Source organism: Schistocerca americana, chromosome 1, assembly GCF_021461395.2.
Source record: "Schistocerca americana isolate TAMUIC-IGC-003095 chromosome 1, iqSchAmer2.1, whole genome shotgun sequence".
NCBI lineage: Eukaryota > Metazoa > Arthropoda > Insecta > Orthoptera > Acrididae > Schistocerca > Schistocerca americana.
This window is the reverse complement of record NC_060119.1, coordinates 107,476,083-107,501,357: the sequence shown is the minus strand read 5'-3', so window position 1 is coordinate 107,501,357 and position 25,275 is coordinate 107,476,083. Positions and strand designations below refer to the sequence as shown.

At 43.6% G+C, this 25,275-nt stretch overlaps 1 protein-coding gene across 1 annotated transcript in view; it reads right to left on the bottom strand.

Annotated features, from left to right (window-relative positions):
* Nucleotides 1–25,275, bottom strand: part of LOC124603351 (extracellular matrix organizing protein FRAS1-like) — a 218,419-nt gene that overhangs the window by 192,557 nt on the left and 587 nt on the right. Inside the window, exons 2-3 of the mRNA XM_047136392.1 lie at nucleotides 20,844–20,993; nucleotides 7,019–7,240 (exon numbers count right to left, since the gene is read on the bottom strand). Of these exons, the coding sequence (XP_046992348.1) occupies nucleotides 7,019–7,240; nucleotides 20,844–20,993 (372 nt within the window). The remainder of the gene's footprint in view (nucleotides 1–7,018; nucleotides 7,241–20,843; nucleotides 20,994–25,275) is intronic.

Here is a 25,275-nt window from a genome sequence, read left to right as displayed (position 1 = left end):
CGGGCGCTACAATCTTCAGTGTCATTGACTGTAAACACGCCTACCACCAGATTCCCGTAGCTCCGGATGACATCCCTAAAACAGCTATTATCATGTCTCTTGGTTTGCTCCAATACAACTTCATGCCATTCGGTCTAAAAAACACGGCGCAAACGTGGCAGCGGCTCATTGACTCCATCTTACAACAATTCGAGTTTTGCTTTGCATACCTGGACGACATACTCATTTTCAGCAAGTCAGCAGAGGAACATGAAAATCATTTATCCATGGTTCTCCAGACGTTGAACTCCAATGGCGTCGAGGTCAACTAAGAAAAATTCCAGTTGCGTCAGCTTTCCATCTCTTTCTTGGGTTACACCGTCTCCACCAACAGAATACAGCCTCCCAAATCTCACATGCACACCATCACTTCACTGCTGCCCCCGGCTACTTACAAGTCACTGTGCAGGCCCCGCTGACAGACTCACTGTTGGGTAAACACGCTTCAGGACTCAAACCTGTTCGCTGGACTGCACCTATGCTGGAGGCTTTCAATGCATTAAAGACTTCTTCAGCTCACGCTGTAACACTCGCCCACCCCACCCCCTCGGCCGAGTTGTCTATCACTACGGATGCCAGTGACATCACAGTGGGAGCGGCACTACAGCAACGCAAGCAGACATTGTTTCCCCTCTTCATTTCTTCTCTAGAACACTATCAACATCTCAGAAGAAATACTCTGCTTTCGATAGAGAACTCCTTATGGTCTGTCAAACACTTCCACCCCGATGTGGAGGGTCGCTCATTCTTCATCCTCATGGATCACAAACCACTCACAGACCCTTTCTGAAACCCCCTCGAGGACCCACCTCCTCGGCATTTCCATCACTTTGATCTAGTCTCCCAATTCAAAACTGACATTCGCAACATCAAGGGAATGGACAACATCGCCACAGATTTTTTTTCGCGTATCAATACTATTTCATGCATCATTGACTTATCCAACCTGGCTGCCTCCAACAAGGAATCTCAAGCTCTCCTTATGGACCCTCAAACATCTCTTGTGTTTACTAAAGCTAAATTCCCTGGCGTTGTGGACAAGGTGTGGTGCGTCTCTTCTACCAGTACCTTATGCCCATTACTCCTACCTCCCCTGTGCCGGCAGGCCTTCGACGCTCTGCATAACCTCACTCACTCGCTCACCCTGTCATCTGCACCACTACACAGCTCATCTCTGAGCGTTTCATTTGGGAAAATATAAAACGGGACTGTCACACCTGAGCACGCAGCTGCATCCCCTGCCAACGCAACAAAATCGGCCGCCATACCACTCTACCACTGGGCAAGTTTGACATCCCTCCAGGACGATTTCATCATGAACATATCAATCTTATTGGTCCTCTTCCACCATCAGAGGGCCACAGATATATTCTATCCACAATTGACCTCATGTCCTGCTGGGTAGAGGCAGTCTCCTTACCTAACATCACTGCCAAAACCATAGCCAAGGGTAGCCTCGTGGATTGCTAGGTTCGGTTGTCTGACCACCATCACCACCGACCAGGGACAGCAGTTTGAATCTTCCCTGTTCACCATTTTATGTAACGTCTGCGGCATAAAGAAAATTCACACCACAGCCTACCACTCGCAAAGCAATGGGTTAGTGGAACGGTGACACCGCGCTCTAAAAACAGCGCTCAGGTCCCACGACTGCCACTGGTCCGAAGCACTTCCATGGGTACTGTTTGGCCTCTGTTGAACTTTCAAGCCCGACTTACAGGAAACTATCTCAGAATTCGTTTATGGGGAGAACCCCTTCCTACCAGGGGAACTCATTCAGTCTCAGATACCTGAAGACTTCGCCCCCTCCAGGGATTTCAGAAGTCGCATGCACACCCACTTCAAACACGCACAACTGCACTCACCTATCAGCCACTCCCCCCCGGACACTTACAGGCCACCTGCTCTCAACACTGGCTTCCATGTAATGCTGAGAGATGATTAGGTCCAACAACCTCTGCAACCACCTTATCTCGGCCCCTTTGAAGTCCTCTGGTGGGGCGATACAACTTTCGACATGAAACTTCCTGGCAGATTAAAACTGTGTGCTGGACCGAGACTCGAACTCGGGACCTTATCCTTTCAGGAGTGCTAGTTCTGCAAGGTTTGCAGGAGAGCTTCTGTGAAGTTTGGAAGGTAGGAGATGAGGTACTGGCGGAATTAAAACTGTGAGGACGGGGCGTGAGTCGTGCTTGGGTAGCTCGGTTGGTAGAGCACTTGCCCGCGAAAGGCAAAGGTCCCGAGTTTGAGTCTTGGTCCGGCACACAGTTTTAATCTGCCAGGAAGTTTCATATCAGTGCACACTCTGCTGTAGAGTGAAAATTTTATTCTAGTAACTTTCGACATCATAATCAATGACAGTCCACAAACTGTTTTGTTACACTGACTCAAACCAGCATTCATGGACACTGACATCCCTCTGCTGGTGCAGTCTGATTCTCCTAACGACTCTCCCACCAGTCTCCCTCCTGCTGTGGAGTCTGACAATGTTTCTCCTCAGGCCACCACACCGTTTTGTTCACCCGATGCCTCCCTGTCATCTTTTGTGGGTTTCTCAGACATGTCACCCTCCACCCCATGTGCGAGTTTTGCTGCTACCTCATTGAGTAGGAGACACCCTCTCCCATAGTCACCCTGCTCTGCAGTATACCCCTACACTGCATGAACAACATGTCAATCATCACTATCGATGACCGAGTCCTCATTCTACTCACAGACACCGCGGCCTCACCACCCAATGACCAGTTAAACATCAGTGTTGTGCATAGCCTCACCCTCCCTCATGAGTGTCACTCGTTGACAATTCGTGCCTTCATCTCACCGGACGGCTCGATTAGCATCCGGGCTAGCCACACCTATGCCCCGCCATCTGCCGTTCAACCCACCTGTTCTTGGGCTGGCCACTGCATCGTCCATCCTCACTTGTTCAATGACTTTGAGGTGGACCTGCCTCCTCCCGTCACTCTGCCTCTGCACCCCGCCCCGGTCGGGGTGGAGGTCCTGGTGGTACATCTACCAGCTCATATGACCACCAACAGCATCAATGCCTTCATGGTTTTCCCTCAAGACTCACATGCGGTACTCCGTACTGCGAGGGGGGGGTGGGGGCTGGCGGGCTGTGTGGCATCGATAGGTCATATGGGCCATAGACAACATCAATCTTTGGGATTGAGATCGCTCATCAGAGCTGCCATGTTAATTCAGTCTGTTCTTATGCCTTGTATTGTGTGCAAGTGTATGATAATTGCCGAAATATATGTATGTGCAGATATTAGTGGGGACAGTTTATTCCGTATGCCGCTATTTGAATCCTGTTCCCATAGTTTCACTGTTCTGCAGTGGACTATTTCAGGGGAGCATTCCTAAATGGTGTCTGATGTCATTTTGCGTACAAAACAGAAGTGTGGCATTGAATTCCTCACTGTTGAACAAATTGGATCAACTAAAATATATTGATGTTGCTAAAGGAATATAGATAGAGATGCTACAATTGACATGAGCAATGTTAGGTTGTGTGCTTCAATAGTGATGAAAAGGGCACTGCAAGAAGTTACATCCAGATGAACTCTGCTCAGCTATCATTATGAGCAGTGTCTTGATCAACTCACCCATGATGATCAGTGGATTTTGACCAAGGAATTGAACAATACTGTGCACAGCTGAATGTTGGCTGTAATGTCTCAGACAAGGTGTTATGAAGGCATGGTTATAACAAAATGTGTGCAAGATGGGTGCAGAGGGTGCTTACACGAGACCAAAATGTCACTCAATGGAAATTTTTTTATGGTCTGCTAGACCAATATGAGGCAGAAGGTGACAATTTTCTGAACATTCTCATCACCAGAGATGAGATGTGGTGTCAGTCACTGCGAGTTGGAATCCAGAAGACAATCCATGGAGGGCTGACACAGGAATTCTCCAATAAAGGAGATGTTCAAGACACATGTACTTGCAGGTAAAGTAATCTACACAGTCTTCTCAGGCAGGCAGTGTGTCGTTATCTTGAATGTCTTGGAGGATCAAGTAACTGTCAGTTCGGAATGCTTCAACATGAAACTCTTTAGGATGAAAGCCTGAATTCCAGGGCCAGGTCAGGAAATAAGACAAACTTCCACTTGCAACATGATAACACCAGCTGCTAAACAATATTGTGACACCAAAACTCTTGTCAAATTTGGCTGTACAGTCTACTATATTGACATATAGTCGTGATTTAGCACTCTCTGACTCTGTCTCTTTGGCTTATGACAAGTGGAATATGTGGTCATCATTTTCTAGACTTAGATGTCATCAATGCTGCAGGAAAGTGACTATCCTCATATGGTTAAGGTTTTTACAATTGTGACAGGTAGGCCATTGTTCATCTTTGAGAAAATAGCATAAAAATGGTGGTGACTCTGTAGAAAAATAACCATATGTAGCTGACCTATTGCTCTATTTAATTTTGTTGTAGTGTTTTCTGTACCTATTACAGTTCACTTTCAATGAAAATAATGTGAGGCATTAATTTCATAATGACCTTATTATTATGTACAGCTCATATACTGCAGGATACTGTAGAAAAATGTAAGTTAGAGTAGAAGAGTAGGAAAAACAATCAAGTAATGTTCAAATATAGCATAGGTGGTGCACTGCTCCACATGACTGGACTGATTAAATACCTAGGCACAAAGCTGCAAAGCTATAAGAAATGGGATGAGCACATCAGGTTGGTAACAGGGAAGGCAAATGGTCAACTTCATTTTATTGGGAGAATTTTAGAGAAGTGTAGCTCATCTATAATGAAGATGGCATATAGGATACTGTGCAATCCAATCTTGAATATTGCTTGAGTGTTTGGGATCTCTACCAGGTCAGATTAAAGGAAGGCGTAAAAGCAGTTCACAGGTGTGCTGCTAGATTTGCTACTGGTAGCTTTGATCAGCATGCAAGTATTATGGAGGTGCTTTGTGAATTCGAATGGGAATCCCTGATGGAAGATGACATTATTGAAGCACTATTGTGGAAATTTAGAGAACTGGCATTTGAGGCTGACTGCAGAACGATTCTACTGCCACCAACATATGCTTTGTCAGAGGACCATGACAATAAGTTGAGAGGCATTAGGCACAGACATGAATCGTAGTGGTACGTGGTACACTCCACCATGATCTGTATGATGGTTCTGGAATATGCATGTAGATGTATTATTATTATTATTATTATTATTATTATTATTAATGCTTACTGTAATGTTAACTCACCAAGAATGCCATGCTGGATGTAAATTTTTCAGGTGAGGTAAAAGCATAAAAAATAAACTATTATTATTGATCAAAACAACAGAAAGGGGACACAACAAGCACAATTATCACTGTTTGCAAATACATTAAGACTGGAACATTAACCTAATTTATACTTTAATCCACCTGTCAGTGTGTTAAGTATTTGAATTTTGTATACGGTGCTCTATTTTCCAAGCATTTTCTCTCTGTCTACTTTTATACTACCTTAAAAAATATTATGTCTACTACGCATGCTTTAGTTTTAACCTTCAAGTTCACAGTTTGAAGATCTGTTTACTTGCATAATATAATACCTGTGAATACTTCTCAACATACACTGAACATTTATCAACACTGACTTGGTGGAAGCAGAACAAATAACGATGACAGAGAAATGCTACAAATGAGACTGTTAAGAGTGACCTAATACACCAGAAGAAAGAGATAAATATGATGAAACTAGCTATACAGGCATACTGTGAAATGTATTGAAAAGGGGGAAATTTTTATGTAGTTATAACCATGTACTCTGCAGACAGCACAACAGACATTTGAAAAATTATGACTAAGAGACTTACTTTGAGCAGTGCAGTAGAAAAAGTATCATTTTTCAGAACCGGAAATATAAAACACAACAGTAATCACCACTGCATAGAATTACATGTGCACATCACGAACTTATGATAAAAACTAATATACAAAATACGTGAGAAAGCTAATGTATGGATGAAATGTATGAATGTGGGTAAGCAACCAATAGTTATGGAGAATAGAATGTGAGAGCAAAAGAGATAAAATAATTGCTATGAAAAAGGAGTGAGAGAGCAATAGAGCTCCTGCAGTTTTAGTAAGCAATTTTTTTTTTTTTTTTTTTTTTTTTTTTTTTTTTTTTTTTTTTTTTTTTGGCTACTTAGGACATAGTACACTGTTACAACCACAAATTAAATGATTTCATCAGTAAAAATGTGTATTCTGGCCTCAGTGAATCATTGCAGTGGTGAAGCTGAAATTATGTTGGGGGAAGAAGAGGAAACTTGAAATAATGAATACAGAATTTTGATCTGAGTAGGTATTCAAACAGGAACCGGCAACAGAAATTATAGAACAAGGATGACACATCACATTTGAAAATAGTATATTTGAATATAATATATCTGAAAGAAAAATTTATAATAACCACTAAAGAGAACTCTTAAATTTATAACTGTCTTTTACACAGCTGTAATACGTCTTGTACCAATATTTGTTTAACCATTACCGATGTAATGTCATTAGCACAATGGCAACTATAATAAAGAGTGTGTCATTTTGGAGCATTTATGGTGGCTTACATTATGAGAAGAAATGAATGGAGTTGCAATACAGATGGACTGAACACTATGAAGATGGTCAAATTAAACAAAAACGATGACATAAATTATACAGATTAGCTACTTTAATAAAAGATTTTAATATTTCATTTACTTTTTTCGTGTTTGACACATTTTGGATAAAATTATTTTAAAAATTATGAAGAGGCAACATTACAGAAGACAAAAACAATCAACTTTTTAAATGCAGCATGCTTCGAGAAGTAGTGAAGTAAGACAGAAGAGATTAAAATATGATCTCTTAACACATTAAGGACGTGTTAATACACAACTAATAAGCACATTAGTCAATGGGCTATGAAAGAGCATTTGCATGCATACTCTTGAACTTCAAATATTACTCACAGATTTCAGCTGTAGATGAGGACTCTTCTGCCTGAATATCAGCTGCATAGCTGAATATGAATGCACTCTAAACCTGAGTTCCAAGTTGTAAGCTGGACCACCTTGCCGCATTGTCACTAATAAAGCTATTGTGAACACACTTTCACTAGACTCTTGTACTTGTTGTGGTGGGAGATAGACTATTTTCAGGGCATCCACATCTGCCTGAGTGAATGAGTTCACCTGGAAAACAAAATGTCTTCTGGAATTCATTAAATTAGTGATATAAAATGTTAAATTCAATTTCTTGTCACATAAAAAACAGTTTCTTTCTGTGGAATATACAATCAAAACACTACAAGGAGATACAATGGCTGACCAGTATTTATCTTCAAGGTGAAATTACAAGTATTGCTGATAAATTTAAAAGTAGAACAGCATACATTCACATATAGATATAAAATAACAAATGAACATATCTCATTTGGAACTTTCCCTTAGAATGTGGACACATGTGATTTATCTTTGCAGGGATTCTTTAAATCACAATTTTGAAAAATAAAAAAGATAAAAATATCATCTTTCAAGGAATTAAATATAAAAATGCTGATGATATTAGCAGCGGATTTTCAGACAAAGCTACTTACACTGCAAGGAGAAAAAATCAATGAAATCTTTAAACAAAGTAAGAACAAGATTAAGAGAATGTAAATAATTAAAAGAATGTAAATAACCACAAAAAGAAAGAAATGGTTTATGTTGCTGCTAGAGCCCCACATGAAAGCAAGACATTGGTGAACCCTATCAGTTCAAAAGAAAATTAAAAACTTATCTCATTAGCCAGTCTTTTTACAAATTATCTGAATATCTACATTCAGATATTGAAAAGTTCTGTTAACTACACGGTTAGTAACCCTGTCTCCCTGACTGTTTTAAAGCTGCATGACAAGCAGTAATGTACTGTAAACAAGATTCAGAATTTAGTGATGTTAATATAAGTTAAGCTCTGCCTTTCTGGCCTCACATGGGCTACTAGGGACTGACCAACTGCCATGTTATCTTTAGCCAATGGCATCATTTGGATGTGATATGGAGGGGCATGGAGCCAGAACACCACTCCTGGCTGCTGTCAGCTTTGCAGATCTTGGAGCCACTATTTGACATCACAGGGCTGGGTGGGCCCCAGTCCTGTTCTCCAAACAAGGAAAAATCCCTGGCTGTACAAGGACTGGAACCTCGATTCACATCATGGCAGTCAGTCACTCTGACCATTCAGTTACGGAGGTGGACCAAATTTACAGATCTATGAAATATTATCGGTCAAAAGTGCCATTGTGGTCAAATAAATATCAAGATACTAATAGCAGGTACAGACCAGGTATAAAGTAAGTATGTGTCACTTCTGCTGTGCAGCGAGGTACGTTAATTTAAGTATTAACTATATTTTTCTTACTTGTCACTTCTTCTTCCGTATGTTTTTGCTTTTAGGAAGCTTTAATTGTCAAATGCTAGTAATAGTGTTCCATAGATTTCGTGTTTGTTTTGAATACAGTCAGAGAGAGTCTCTTTAGTCACCCATAGTGCCAGTAGTGCTAGTGTTTGTTTTCAATACAGTCCAGAGACAGATAGTGCTATTTTCATTGTTTTCTACAAGAAGTGTCTAGTAACCACAGTTTAGTCAACTATCAGCCGCCTTTAGTGAATTAGCAGTCTAGTTAAAAGTTGATTAACTCTCTACAGTAATTTGATTTCTTAGGATGGATAGGATGTGTGACTGCTGTGTACGGACGCAGAAGGAGCTGGCCACTGTTCGCGAACAGCTAAACGTGTTGATGGCCGCGGTCAGCCATCTACAGGCTGCTGCCTCAGAGTGTAGCAGCACTGGGGAGTCTGCTGCATCGCATGGTACACCCCAGGTGTTACATGCTTCACCCACTGTCCCTGCTGTCGAGACATCTTCGCGAGCACCGGACGCGGTTGGGCCACCCTCTCCCCAAGGGGAGAGGCGGGTTCAGCAGCGTTCGCGGAGGGTCAATGTGGAGGCTGGCTGTGTGACATCGCCTGCTCTGCCTGTGAGTGGACATGTGGCTGCTCCTTCAGCAAGGTCTGAGCAGGCACACGGGGAGACGGGTTTATTAGTTATTGGGAGCTCCAACGTTAGGCAGGTGATGGAGCCCATTAGGGAAATAGCAGAAAGGTCAGGGAAGAAGGCCAGTGTTCACTCTGTCTGCTTGCTGCGGGTCTCATCCGAGATGTGGAGGAGGCCCTGCCGGCGGCGATAGAGAGCACTGGGTGCACCCGACTGCAAATTTTTGCTCATGTCAGCACCAATGACTCCTGCAGTCTGGGTTTAGAGGTCATCCTCAGTTCGTACAGGCGGTTGGCCAAGTTGGTGAAGGTGGAAAGCCTCACTCATGGGGTGGAATCTGAGCTAACTATTTGTAGTATCGTTCCCAGAACCGATCGCGGTCCTCTGGTTTGGAGTCGAGTAGAAGGCTTAAACCAGAGGCTCAGACGATTCTGCGGAGATCTGGGGTGCAAATTTCTCAACCTCCGCTATTGGGTGGAGAAATGTAGGGTCCCCCTGAATAGGTCAGGCATGCACTACACGCAGGAAGCGGCTACAAGGGTAGTGGAGTACGTGTGGAGTGCACATGTGGGTTTTTTAGGTTAGAGAATTCCCTCCCTAGGCCCGACAAGACGCCTCCTGAGACGCGGCAAGGTAAGAGTAGGCAAAATGCAACAGGGAATAACAATATTAATCTGCTAATAGTAAACTGCAGGAGCGTCTATAGAAAGGTCCCAGAACTGCTCTCATTAATAAATGGTCACAATGCCCACCTAGTACTAGGGACAGAAAGTTGGCTGAAACCAGACGTAAACAGTAACGAAATCCTAAACTCAGATTGGAATGTATACTGCAGAGACAGGCTGGACAGTGAAGGGGGAGGCGTGTTTATAGCGATAAGAAGTGCAATAGTATCAAAGGAAATTGACGGAGATCCGAAATGTGAAATAATTTGGGTGAAAGTCACGGTTAAAGCAGGCTCAGACATGATAATTGGATGTCTCTATAGGCCCCCAGACTCAGCAGCTGTTATGGCTGAGCACCAGAAGGATAATTTGGAAAATATTTCGAGTAGATTTCCCCACCATGTTATAGTTTTGGGTGGAGATTTTAATTTGCCAGAAATAGACTGGGAGATTCAAACGTTCATAATGTGTGGCAGGGACAAAGAATCCAGTGAAATTTTTTTAAGTGCTTTATCTGAACACCTTGAGCAGTTAAACAGAGAACCGACTCGTGGCGATAACATATTAGACCTTCTGGTGACAAACAGACCCGAACTATCTGAAACAATTATCGCAGAACAGGGAATCAGCGATCATAAAGTGGTTACTGCATTGATGATTTCAGCCATAAATAGAAATATTAAAAAAGGTAGGAAGATTTTTCTGTTTAGCAAAAGCGACAAAAAGCAGATTTCAGAGTACCTGATGGCTCAACACAAAAGTTTTGTCTCAAGTACAGATAGTGTTGAGGATCAGTGGACAAAGTTCAGAACCATCGTACAATATCCGTTAGATAAGTATGTGCCAAGCAAGATCGTAAGAGATGGAAAAGAGCCCCGTGGTACAACAACTGAGTTAGAAAACTGCTGCGGAATCAAAGGGAACTTCACAGCAAACATAAACGTAGCAAAAGCCTTGCAGACAAACAAGAATTACGTGAAGTGAAATATAGTGTGAGGAGGGCTATGCGAGAGGCGTTCAATGAATTCGAAAGTAAAGCTCTACGTACTGACTTGGCAGAAAATCCTAAGAAATTTTGGTCTTATGTCAAAGCGGTAGGTGGATCAAAACAAAACGTCCAGACACTCTGTGACCAAAATGGCACTGAAACAGAGGATGACAGACTAAAGGCTGGAATACTAAATGTCTTTTTCCAAAGCTGTTTCACAGAGGAAGACTGCACTGTAGTTCCTTCTCTAGATTGTCGCACAGATGACAAAATGATAGATATCGAAATAGATGACAGAGGGATAAAGAAACAGTTAAAATCGCTCAAAAGAGGAAAGGCCGCTGGACCTGCTGGGATACCAGTTCGATTTTACACAGAGTACGCGAAGGAACTTGCCCCCCTTCTTGCAGCAGTGTACTGTAGGTCTCTAGAAGAGCGTAGCGTTTCAAAGGATTGGAAAAGGGCACTGGTCATTCGCATTTTCAAGAAGGGACGTCGAACAGATGTGCAGAAATATAGACCTATATCTCTAACGTCGATCAGTTGCAGAATTTTGGAACACGTATTATGTTTGAGTATAATGACTTTTCTGGAAACTAGAAATCTACTCTGTAGGAATCAGCATGGGTTTCGAAAAAGACGGTCGTGTGAAACCCAGCTCACGCTATTCATCCACGAGACTCAGAGGACCATAGACACGGGTTCACAGGTAGATGCCGTGTTTCTTGACTTCCGCAAGGCGTTTGATACAGTTCCCCACAGTCGTTTAATGAACAAAGTAAGAGCATATGGACTGTCAGACCAATTGTGTGATTGGATTGAAGAGTTCCTACATAACAGAATGCAGCATGTCATTCTCAATGGAGAGAAGTCTTCCGAAGTAAGAGTGATTTCAGGTGTGCCGCAGGGGAGTGTCGTAGGACCGTTGCTATTCACAATATACATAAATGACCTTGTGGATGACATCGGAAGTTCACTGAGGCTTTTAGTGGATGATGCTGTGGTATATCAAGAGGTTGTAACAATGGAAAATTGTACTGAAATGCAGGAGGATCTGCAGCGAATTGACGCAAGGTGCAGGGAATGGCAATTGAATCTCAATGTAGACAAGTGTAATGTGCTGCAAATACATAGAAAGAAAGATCCCTTATCATTTAGCTACAATATAGGAGGTCAGCAACTGGAAGCAGTTAATGCCATAAATTATCTGGGAGTACACATTAGGAGTTATTTAAAATGGAATGACCATATAAAGTTGATCGTCGGTAAAGCAGATGCCAGACTGAGATTCATTGGAAGAATCCTAAAGAAATGCAATCCGAAAACAAAGGAAGTAGGTTACAGTATGCTTGTTCGCCCGCTGCTTGAATACTGCTCAGCAGTGTGGGATCTGTACCAGATAGGGTTGATAGAAGAGATAGAGAAGATCCAACGGAGAGCAGCGCACTTTGTTACAGGATCATTTAGTAATCAGGAAAGTGTTACAGAGATGATAGATAAACTCCAGTGGAAGACTCTGCAGGAGAGACACTCACTAGCTCAGTACGGGCTTTTGTTGAAGTTTCGAGAACATACCTTCACCGAGGAGTCAAGCAGTATATTGCTCCCTCCTACGTATGTCTTGCGAAGAGACCATGAGGATAAAATCAGAGAGATTAGAGCCCACACAGAGGCATAGCGACAATCCTTCTTTCCACAAACAATACGAGACTGGAATAGAAGGGAGAACCGATAGGGGTACTCAAGGTACCCTCATCATCACACTGTCAGGTGGCTTGCGGAGTATGGATGTAGATGTCCAGGTTTCGAAAGGGTGCGTTTCTGGATGAAGTATCGAATATATTGCTTCCCCCTACTTACACCTCCCGAGGAAATCACGAATGTAAAATTAGAGAGATTTGAGCGCGCACGGAGGCTTTCCGGCAGTAGTTCTTCCCGCGAACCATACACGACTGGAACAGGAAACGGAGGTAATGCAGTGTCACGTAAAGTGCCCTCCACCACACACCGTTTGGTGGCTTGCGGAGTATAAATGTAGATGTAGGCAGCATCTTTCTGCAAAGTAATAGCTTCTTTGATTAAATATACATAAAGATACAAACAATCAAAAATCCAGAGTTTATAATGACAGTATTATGAAAATGATAGATTGCTACTCAGAGATTGTGGAGACATTGAGTTGCAGACAGGTACAACAAAACGACTGCTAAACAAGTAAACTTTCAGACAAAGGCCTTACTCTGAAATAGACAGCACACACACACATGTTCACGCACACACACACATGACCACTGTCTCTGGCCACTGAGGCCAGACTGTGAGCAACTGTACATGATGGGAGAAGCAATCTGTGTGGTGGGGGTAAGGAGGAGGCTGGAGGAGGGGGAGGGATAGCAGTGTAAGGCTGGGCGATAGTAACGTGCTGTTTGTCGAAGTATACAGGGAGATGGTAGGGACAGGGTAGGGCAGCCTGGTGCAGTTGGGATGTTGGATGGAGTGCCAGGTGGTGGAAGGTAGAGGAAAGGGCCATGGGGACTGCAAAAGGAGAAAAGTAAAAAAACTGAGGATGCCTTGGTGGAGTAAAGGGCTATGTAGTGCTGGATGGTTCAAATGGCTCTGAGCACTAAAGGACTCAACTGCAGTGGTCATCAGTCCCCTAGAACTTAGAACTACTTAAACCTAACTAACCTGAGGACATCACACACATCCATGCCCAAGGCAGGATTCGAACCTGCAACTGTAGCCGTCACGCAGTTCCAGACTATAGCGCCTAGAACCACTCGGCCACCCCAGCCGGTGTAGTGCTGGAGTGGGAACAGGGAAGGAGATAGGTAGGTGATGCACAGTGACCACTGAAGGCTGAGGCTGGGGGTGTTATGGGAACATTGGATGAAACTTCCTGGTAGATAATAACTGTGTGCCACACCGAGACTTGAACTTGGAACCTTTGCCTTTCACGGGCAAATACTCTACAATCTGAGCCACTGAAGCATGACTCACGACCCATCCTCACAGCTTTAATTCTGCAGTACCTCATCTCTTACCTTCCAAACTCCACTTTTCTGCAAACCTTGTAGAATAAGCACTCCTGGAAGAAAGGATCTTGCAGAGACATGGTGTAGCCACAACCTGGGGGATGTTCCCGAATGAACTTTTCACTGTGCAGTGGAGTGTGTGCTGATATGAAACTTAATGGCAGATGAAAACTATGTGCCAGACTGAGAAACTGGTGTTGGCAGGGAGGGTCCAAATGGCACAGGCTGTGAGGCAGTCATTGAAGTGAAGAACATTGTTTTAGGGGGTTGGGCATTGTGCTCAGCAATTGGGTGATGTAGTTGTTTCTTAGTACCAGTTTGTCAGTGGGCATTCATGTGGGCAGAAAGCTTGTTTGTAGTCATGCCCGCATAGAATGCAGCACAGTGGTTGTGGCTTAGCTTGTAGATGACAAGACTGCTTTGATGGGATAGGTGATGCTTTTGACAGGACTGGAGTAGATGGTGATGGAGGGATGTATGGGACAGGTCTTGTGTCTAGGTCTATTACAGGGATATGAGCCATGAGGCAAGGGATTGGGAGCAGGGTAGGAGTAGGGATGGGAGAGGCTATTGTGTATGTTCAGTGGGTGGCAGAATACCACTGTGAGGTGGTGAGAAATATAGTATCCAATAGCAGCAAGTCCATTGGCAGTTGGAATGTTAATATAAAGAAAGGTGGCATCAATAGTGATGAGCAGGACACCATGCAGTAAATGAACAGGAACTGTGGAGAAACAGAAGAGAAAATGGCTGGTGTCTTTTACATAGGAGGGTCAGTTGTGGGTAATAAGCTTAAGATGTTGCTCTACAACAGCAGACATTCTCTCAGTAGGGGCACGACAGAGCATCATGAGTGGTTTGGTTTATTGACTTCAGGAAGGTAACAGTGCGGGAAGTGGTAGGGGTGAGGAGAGAGAGAGAGAGAGAGACTCAGGGAGAGATTCTGGGATAGGTCTAAGGCTCTGAGGAGAGACTGGAGATAATGCTGTATTTCTGGAATGGGGTCACTGTGGCAGGATTTGTAGGCAGATGAATCTGATAGCTGGTACAGTCCTTCTGCCAGGTAATCCTTTCAGTTCAAAACACAATGGTGGAGCCTTTGTCAGCAGGTTGCAATCAGCTTTTATGTTGTGGGTTGCAGTTCTTTCTGTGAATGTAAGGTTAGCTTGCATGTGAGGGATGTGGACAATGATAATGAGGCATGGTCAGAGATTACGATCTTCTGGAAAGTTAACAGGGGGTAATTTAGGGACAATTTGGGAGGACCAAAGTTGGATAGGAGGAATGAACTGAGTCAGGCAGGGTTTAACATTGGTTTTGGGTTGAGTCTGGTTGTTAGGTAGGTGGTGAAAAAGCGTTTCCACTGTAGGGGCTGGGAGAAGGTCCTTAACGAGTCCAGCATGTTTGAATTTGGCAGAGGGGCAAAAGATAAGGCCTTTGGAAAGGCACTGTAACTGGCCACAGTGAGTTGTCCTGTGTGATTGGTTTTATGGACTTTAGGAAGCATGTAGAAAGTAGGAGCGTGGGGAATGGTAGAGGTGAGGAGACAGATGGACTCCTATGCCAGCCTTTTCATGTTACGTCCAGAGGAATCCTTCCTGAACACCCAGAATCCCAAACAGCTCACCTGGTTCAGATTCACTGATGACATCTTCGTAATCTTGATCAAGGATGAGGACACTGTACCCACATTCCTCCAGAACCTCAACATCTTCTCCCCCATTTGCTTCACCTTGTCCTCCTCATCCCAATAAGCCACCTTCCTTGACGTTGGCCTCCACCTAACAGATGGCTATCCCTGTACCTCCATCCATATCAAAATTACCAACCACCAGCAATAACTCCACTTTGACAGCTGCCACCCATTCCATACCAAGAAGTCCCTTCCATACAGCCTAGCCACCCACAGCCGCCACCTCTGTAGTGATGAGCTGTCCTCTTCAGAATATACCAAGGGTCCCTCTAAGGTCTTCACAGACTGAAATTACCCTTCTGATCTAGTACAGAAACAGATCTCCTGTGCCTCATCTCTCCAGTCACTCACCACCTCCCAAAGTCCCACCACCTGGCCAAAAAGGAACGGTCACCTCATGCCTCAGTACCATCTAGGACTGTAGCAACTGGATCACATTCTCCATCAGGGTATCGACTGCTTCTCATCATGCCCTGAAATGTAGAATATCCTACCCACTATCCTTCCCATCCATCCCAGTATTCTGCTGCCCACCAAATGTACACGATATCCTCATCCATCCCTATTCCAACCCCTGGCCTCATGGCTCATATCCCTGTAATGGACCTAGATACAAGACCTGTCACATACACCCTCTCACAATCACCTATACTAGGCCAGTCACAAGCATCACCAATTCCATCAAACGAATGGCTGTCTGTGAAAGCAATCAAGTGGTCTACAAGCTTAGCTGCAATCACTGTGTTGCATTCTATGTGGGCTTGACTACCAACAAGCTGTCTGTTCATATGAATGGCCACTGACAAACTGTGGCCAAGAAACAGCTGCTGAGCATGCTGCCCAACACATTGTTTTTCACATCATTGACTGCTTCACAACCTGTGCTTTTTGGACCCTTCCTATCAGCACCAGCTTTCTTGAATAATTGTCTCTGCAACACAACCTTTGTTATTCACTATTCTTCACCCACCTATCCACTTGACCCACCTATCACCTTCCACTAACACACCTGCAGTTTTTTTACTTCTCTCCTTTTCCTCTCCCTACACTGCACACACTACCCAAGTAGCAGTGTTTGTTATCAAGCTGTATGACAATCAGTAATGTATTGTAAATAAGAGTCAGGGTTGACCAGAAGTAAAAGAAAAGGTTCTTTGAAAATACCACAGTAATCAAGTGAATATTAGACCACTAACAGCAGATAACCAGCAGCTATGTGTATAGTAAAATGAGGAAGAAGCAGGGTGTTTTTAATTGTTATTCAAAAGTAGCTACTTCACTTATTTACTTGATTTGGGTGCACAGCATTAAACAGTACTGTGACAATGTATTGTTAATATAAAGGCTAAGTCTCTATGATTCCTTCTCTTTTGTTAACGTCCACCTTGACTCATTCCACTTTTATTAACAGCAGTATTCAAGCGATTGGATTCTCATAAGTCGTCCGGGATGGGTCCAGGTTTGACCCCTGTGGTCAAGGCAGTGGCTATCTTCGTTGTTTCCATTTCGTACACAGAAGTGGCTGCTTTAGTTTGGAGATAGGTAGAGGCAGCATGTTTACTTTCGTCAGAGTAAGTATAGACTTTTTAAGTAACTGTTCCGTATGCTTTTGGAGACAATTCGGTGTTTTAATTTTTCCTCTTTTCCATTTTTTCTCTTCATTAGCTCAATTTTTCCGCCGTTTGATTTTAAATTAATTTTTTCCGCTCTTAGCCGCCGCTAAAGTTTTGGTGCCCTAGTGTTGCCTAATGGTAGAAACGGCCCTGGAGCCGTCACATTTATAGCGTGGTAAGTGGAACATTGTTGGTAGGCTGTGACACCGACGTCATCTGACTTGCGTACACTATACTTTGTTCGTCATAAGAATAAACCTGACGCAAACAAATACAAACGTGATGATTGGTGAGCTGGTATTGTTATGCTCTTGGAAGTAGGTTTCACTTACGTATCAAATATCTTATTACTATGTTACAGTAAACTTTAAAACATTCTAATGTATGACAACCATCAACGTTTTTCTTAATCATATTTCAGCAATGTAGTTTTTATTTCAAAAATCATGCACAGCCGCAATCTCTGTAGTGTTGTGCTATGATTGTCGTTCTGTTAATACGTAGTATGAAAATGTCTGACGCTGCTTCCTGCTTCGTACTGAAACACACGCGTGGAACACCGTCAAAAAGTGAGGAGAGCCAAGTCGTTCTTAGTGTTTTTCACAAGTCTTTAGAGAAAAATCACCTTTGAACTTTCCTGCGGAACTGTATGTATTGAAGTTAAAGAATTTTTGAATACGGAATGCATAGCTGAACCGGTGGCGTTAATGAATCATCGCTTAGGCTGCTCTTCTCTTTTTGTTAACTTTGGAATGCGTACATCATTTAAATGTAAAACTCATCAAACATATGCTAACTACCACATATCTATTGATTTTAATTAAAACTGCACGTCTTCTTCTTTCTAATTACATGTCGCAGGGAAGACTCCAGTTTTCATCGTAAATATAAATGTTTCATTATCGATTTTTATAAAAGATTGATATTAAAGATTATTTAACTTGAGAAAACATTAGAAATTAAAATTTTAGGACGAAAATGAAAATCAGATTCTCTTTATTCGGACTATGTCCAGCGTCTTGTTGCACAGACGTGGCCCCGCACGAGACCGAGTGATTAGAGTCGTGGAAACATGGAGAACAGTGATTTTCACAGCATTAAGCACACCATTCAAATACTGCATTTTTGTGGTTGCCACCGTACTACTGCAACATGGACCCAAAACAATTGATCTGGAGCCAAGTTTAGGGATTTGTCGCGAGAAATAACAAGTAAAAGAATAACGGACTGGAACTAATGCAAATTAATGAACAACGCTTTGGCACACGGCACTGTCAAACGCTGACAGGATACAGAAGAGGAGTAACTGTGGCGGTTGTTTGGCTTCGTGGCTTTTGTTGTTGACCGATTCGTTATCAATGTAGCAGATGAAAGTTCCAGTACTGAAATGTTTTCCCCGATGGGATAGGGAAGGAATTGAGAGAGTATCAGACGACTGACTGTAAGTTAATACTTAGTATTTAACTATACTGTGAAATCCCTGCAGTACGCTTTTGCGTCACATATATCTCGCGGAGAAGTACTACATCTGCTTTTAATCTAGGAATTTTCATCACCTTTGTTTTTAATTACAATACTGCGATAACTAAGAACGAGAGCATGTTATGCTTTCTGTCTGATTCTCTAAGAAGCGTGCGGTATTGTTGGATTTTTGACGAATATTATTTCACTTTCTCTAAAAATTAAATTACATACGAAGCTATATTGTTTCTACGCTCGTCTCTTTTTTCGTCGTAATGGCAACTGCTCATATCACTGCTGGTTAGCTAGACCAGCAGGACAACCACTGCTGTCCAAGTTAAAATGGTTCAAATGGCTCTGAGCACTATGGGACTTAACTTCTGAGGTCATCAGTCCCCTAGAACTTAGAACTACTTAAACCCAACTAACCTAAGACATCACACACATCCATGCTCGAGGCTGTCCAAGTTAAATGCGGCGGTAAAACTGTTGTCAGATATTATCCGCTATCGATCTGCGCATAACGCACAGTATAAAACGAATCTTTATAATCGTACTTGACTAAACCGAGACATATTGGCTTCCGTTCCACGTGAAACCAAATCCAATAACATTCCAGCAAACGCGGTAGAATACATGACGTAATGTTTACATCAGGTTTATTGTTATGATGATCATACACTGAAGAGCTAAAGAAACTGGTACACCTGCCTAATATCGTGTAGGGACCCCGCGATCACGCAGAAGTTGCGCAACATGACGTGGGATGGACTCGGCTAATGTATGAAGTAGTGCTGGAGGGAACTGACGCCATGAATCCTTCAGGGCTGCCCATAAATCCGAAAGAGTACGAGGGGACGGAGATATCTTCTGAACAACACGTTGCAAGGCATCCCAGATATGCTCAATAATAATCATGTATGGGGGAGTTTGGTGGTCAGTGGAAGTGTACAAATTCAGAAGAGGGCTCCTGGGGCCATCTGTGGCAATTCTGGATGTGTCTGCGTCTGCACCTCCTGGTCTAGTGGCTAGCATTGCTACCTCTGGATCACGGGGTCCCAGGTCCGATTCCCAGCTAGGGTTGGGGATTTTCTCTGCCCGGAGATTGGATGTTTGTGTTGTCCTCATCTTTTCATCATCATCATTATCCTCATCATTCGTGACAGTGGCTACACTGGACTGTGAAAAAAATTGGACTGCGAAAAAATTGGGACTTTGTACGGGCGCCGACAACTGCGCAGTTGAGCGCCCCACAAACCAAACATCACCATCATAATTGTCGTGCTGGAATTGCCCAAATCCGTCGGAATGCACAATGGGCATGAATGGATGTAGGTGATCGTACAGGATGCTTATGTACTTGTCACCTGTCAGAGTCGTATCTAGACGTATCAGGAGTCCCATATCACTCCAACTGCACATGCCCTACACCATTCCAGAGCATCCACCTACTCGGACAGCCCCCTGTTGACATACAGGGTTCGCGGAGTCATGGGGTTGTCCTCATACTCGTACACGCTCATCCGCTCGATACAATCTGAAACGAAATTCATCCGACCAGGCAACATGTTTCCAGTCATCAACACTCCAATGTCGCTGTTGACAAGTCCAAGCGAGCTGTAAAACTTTGTGTCATGCAGTCATCAATAGTACATGAGTGGGGCTTCAGCTTCGAAAGCCCATATCGATGATGTTTCTTTGAATGGTTCGCACGCTGACGCTTGTTGATGGCCCAACATTGAAATCTGGAGCAATTTGCGGAAGGGTTGCAGTTGTGTCACGTTGAACTATTCTCTTCAGTCGTCGTTGGTATAGTTCTTGCAGGATCTTTTTCCGGCCTCGCGATGTCGGAGATTTGATATTTTACCGTATTCGTGATATTCACGGTACACTCGTGAAATAGTCGTACGGGAAAATCCCCTCTTCATCGCTGCCTCGGAGATGCTGTGACCCATCGCTCGTGCGCCGACTATAACATCACGTTCAAACTGAGTTAAATATCGATAACATGCCATTGTAGCAGTAGTAACCGATCTAACAACTGCACCAGACACTTGCTGTCATATAGAGGCGTTGCCGACTGCAGCGCCTTGTTCTGCCTGTTTACATATCTCTGAATACGCGTGCCTATACCAGTTTCTTTGGCGCTTCAGTGTATATACAGTACCGTACGTCACCGATTCGCGACGTGGTTGGGTACTGAGTTACATTCAGGAGTGTAAAGCGCGCCCATCACGAGTAGTCGATTGTGAGCAGAGAGTTGCTCGTATGGGGTGTAACCTCGGTGGCAGGTAAAACTTACAGGGGCGAGCGGGCGGTCGGCGTGCAGCAGGCGTCCCTCGTCGGGAGTCAGCGGCCGCTGCACGTGGAACAGCACGTCCTGCGGCGCAGCGCCCGCGGCCACCAGCTGCACGTGGTGCTGAGACAGCGCCGTCGCCTGGCCCGCCGGCACCTGTCAACATCACCAACAGCTGTTCAAAATGGTTCAAATGGCTCTGAGCACTATGGGACTTAACTTCTGAGGTCATCAGTCCCCTAGATCTTAGAACTACTTAAACCTAACTAACCTAAGGACATCACACACATCCATGCCCGAGGCAGGATTCGAACCTGCGACCGTAGCGGTCGCGCGGTTCCAGTCACCAACAGCTGTACTCACAGCTCTGCTTGCACGACTGTGTACAACGCGCTTTGTATACACACACCACTTTCTCACCTAAAATTACCGTGCAACGCGTTGGACTCTTAGAACATACTAGGTGCGATCAAAAAGAAACGGGAACATTTTAATTTCGTGTCGTTTATACATCCGTTTTTTTTTTTTCATTTTGTTGGTACGCATGTTACTGACGTATGCTAGTATTTTCAGTTTATTTTAGTTTATTGTTGACAATCGGAAAAGTTACACGTGTTTCCGAAATTTTATGGAACAATCATTGCGCCGCGAAAATATGAAGGTGCACAAGGTTATAAGTGTTTTCGAGTTACTGCCGAATTTTTACTTTCGAAAAAGACGGCCGAAAGAAATTGCATTAAACTTTGCTTGAAGAATGGAATAAAGTGCAGCACCACATTTGAAATGTAGAATGTGGCTTTTGGTGAATCTGCTGTAAGTAAAACAGGAGTTTACGAGTGGTATAAAAGTTTCAAAGGTCGAGGATACGGTGAGAACGACGACCACCCTGGACGCCCTAGGAAATCAATTACTGGCGACAGTGTGGGAAGAGTAAAGAAAAAGGTTCTGGAAAATCGCCGAATCACCATCAGAGAGGTTGCTAATAATGTCGGCATATCCTCTGGCTCATGTCAAGCGGCTTTATCGGATGTTTTGGGTATGAAACGTGTAGCAACAAAATTTGTTATGAAACTGTTGAATTTCGACCAAAAACGACGTCGCATAGACATCGCTCAGGAACTGCTGAATGAAGGCGACAACGACCTAGAACGTCTAAAGAATATTATGGTTCAAATGGCTCTAAGCACTATGGAACTTAACATCTGAGGTCATTAGTCCCCTAGACTTAGAACTGCTTAAACCTAACCAACCTAAGGACATCACACACATCCATGCCCGAGGCAAGATTGGAACCTGCGACCGCAGCAGCAGCGCAGTTCCAGACTGAAGCGCCTAGAACCGCTCGGCCACTGCGACCAGCACAGACTATTATAACAGATGACGAAACGTAGGTATACAGGTATGGTCTCGAACCCAGTGCCCAATCGTTTCGATGTAAACTTCCTGTAGAGCCAAGACCGAAAGAAATTCGACAACTTCGAACACATATGAAGGTTCTTCTCACTGTTTTCTACAATTAGAACGGATTCCTGCCTTATGGACGTATCGTTAATAAGGAATACTACCTGGAAGTTATGCGCCTTTTGCGTGAAGCAATCCGAAGAAACCGAGCAGAATTGTGGTAAAACCACTCGTGGAAATTCCATCACAGTGGTGCTCCCTCTCACACCTCAATCCTTATTTGTCATTTTTTGGCAAAAAAAACAAACTGTTATGATACCTAAGCCACCGGATTCGACGGACTGGAAATCTGCGACTTCTTTCTCTTCCCGTGGCTGAAGAGAGGTCGTTTTGCCACCATTGATAAGATAAAAACAGAATTGCTGAAGGAGTTGAACACCACGACGAAAAGCGAGTTCCAGAAGTGCTTCCAAGATTGGAAAAAGTGATGGCACGAGTGTATTATACCTGAGGGGGAATATTTTGAAGGGGACAAAGTTAATATGACGAATAAATAAAGATTCTTTAAGAGAAACAAAAATTCCCGTTACTTTTTGATCACACCTCGTACTCTGAGTGCAGACCTAATCTACTCCTAGGAGTATTCTTCAGAATGTAACTGAACTTTATTTTTTTATGCTTTGTTGTTAATAATAGAGATTATTGGTCCTTGTCTCCTCCAAATTACTCTGCTTCACACACTTTTCCCAGCAGTGTTTTCATTTCGTGAAGCAGTCCTGGATAGCTTCATTTAATCCAGGAGCCCGTGACAAAAAGGTGCTATTATTTTATACTACCTGGTCTTCGTCACTGACGACTCAACAAACGAAATCCTATTATCAAAAAGTTCGGGTTCTGGGACATGTGACGTCCGTGCACTTTCAAACGTGTCGTAAAATGTAATGTTCGGAAACTATCTTATACTAGCTAAAACTGTTTTTACGCATTATTCACAATATTAATTGTTGATATAAAAAGACAGCAAGCACCTAACTGGGATTAACGTCGCCAACAATGTTGTGAAGGTGTGAAAAAGTGTTTATGGGGAAACCATGAAACCTTTGACTTTTGCTTCGTCTCTCATCATATTATTATAAAAAACTAAAAAAAAACAGACATTTTTTGGGACTAGGACAGTCAGTAATGCTGAAAGCGAAAATGCACCTACGTTTTACTGCTTTTTATTCAAAGTTTTTTATTTATATAGCCCTTTTTTCAAGTTTGATTGTTTAAGTCTATTATGATAGAAGTTTATTTTTAATATTTACAGCGTAATATAACTATTATTAACAACATTCATTATAATGAAAATTATTTGAGTAGTACACAGCTTGCTAACTTTTTCTACTGACAGTTTATATTGCTAACAATGCATAAAAAAGTTCTCGCTAGTAGGTCTACATAATGTCTGTTCTGAACAGAACAGAAGAAACTTCCTGGCAGATTAAAACTGTGTGCCGGACCGAGACTCGAACTCGGGACCACTCTCCGTTGCAGAGTGAAAATCTCAATCTGGAAACATCCCCCACGCTGTGGCTAAGCTATGTCTCCGCAGTATCCTTTCTTCCAGGAGTGCTAGTTATGCAAAGTTCGCAGGAGAGCTTCTGTAAAGTTTGGAAGGTAGGAGACGAGGTGTTGGCAGAATTGAAGCTGTGAGGACGGATCGTGAGTCGTGCTTGGGTAGCTCAGATGGTAGAGCACTTGCCGGCGAGTCTAGGTTCGGCACACAGTTTTAATCTGCCAGGAAGTTTCATATCATCGTACACTCCTCTGCAGAGTGAAAATTTCATTGAAGAGCAAGACTTTGCACAAGACGACAACCAGAACACAGAATAAGAAACTACCGCCTATCGTCTTGCAGTACGACCAGAGCTACGTAGAGACGAACAACTGGCTGAAAGATAACTGCCAAACGCAATAGACCTGCAGACAGGTCAACGGCGATGTGTTGAAGGCACAGGTCACGTCCACAGGAGATTACTTGATGCTCATGGTTATAGCGAGTGAGAAGGGAAAACCCATTTACAACTTTCCAACGGTACGGCCGAAACTCATATAGGCGGTCATCAAGTACACTGCTGACCACCGTAAACGCAACACCCTGAAGGAAGGATCCGAATCTAGTGAAATTTACACCATGAGTTTGCAGCGATGAGATATGCAACTGATTAGAATTTCAGCGCAGACGCACATCACGCGCGCCTGTGGCGCCACCTCATAGCGCCATTTAAGGCTTGGCGATTTCGACGAGTGTACGTTCGGCACGTGTGTTTACCTTGTGGTTGTTTCACAAGACGATCAGTTATGCCTCGTAGACAACAGCGAACATGTTTTGATCAAGTATCCGAGTTGGACAGAGGATGGATAGTGGCTTACTGAGATTGTGGATTATCATACAGAGAAATCGCTAGTCGTGTTGGACGAAACTAAACAACTGTAATGCGGATATGTGACCGTTGGATGCAGGAGGGTACGACGGACCGACGTGGTCGATCGCATTCACCTCGGTGCACCACTGCACGTGCTGATAGGCAAATTGTGCGCATGGCAGTGACGGATCGCTCAGTGACATCCCGAACCATAGCACAGCACATTGCGTCTGTAACGCATCATCCAGTGTCTGCGCGTACCATTCGACGCCGTTTACAGCAGAGTGGTCTGTCCGCAAGACGTCCATTGCTTCGTCTACCATTGACGCAGAACCACAGACATCTCCGTCGCCAATGGTGTGATGACAGACGGATGTGGACGGCAGAATGGAATGACGTTGTCTTTACTGACGAGGCACGCTTCTGTCTGCAGCACCACGATGGTCGGATTCGAGTGTGGAGACACCGTGGAGAGAGGACGCTGGACAGCTGCATTATGCACCGCCACACTGGTCTTGCACCGGGTATTATGGTATGGGGCGGTATTGGATATTACTCTCGCACGCCTCTAGTACGCATTGCCGGTACTTTAAATAGCCGACGCTACATATCCGAGGTGCTGGAGCCAG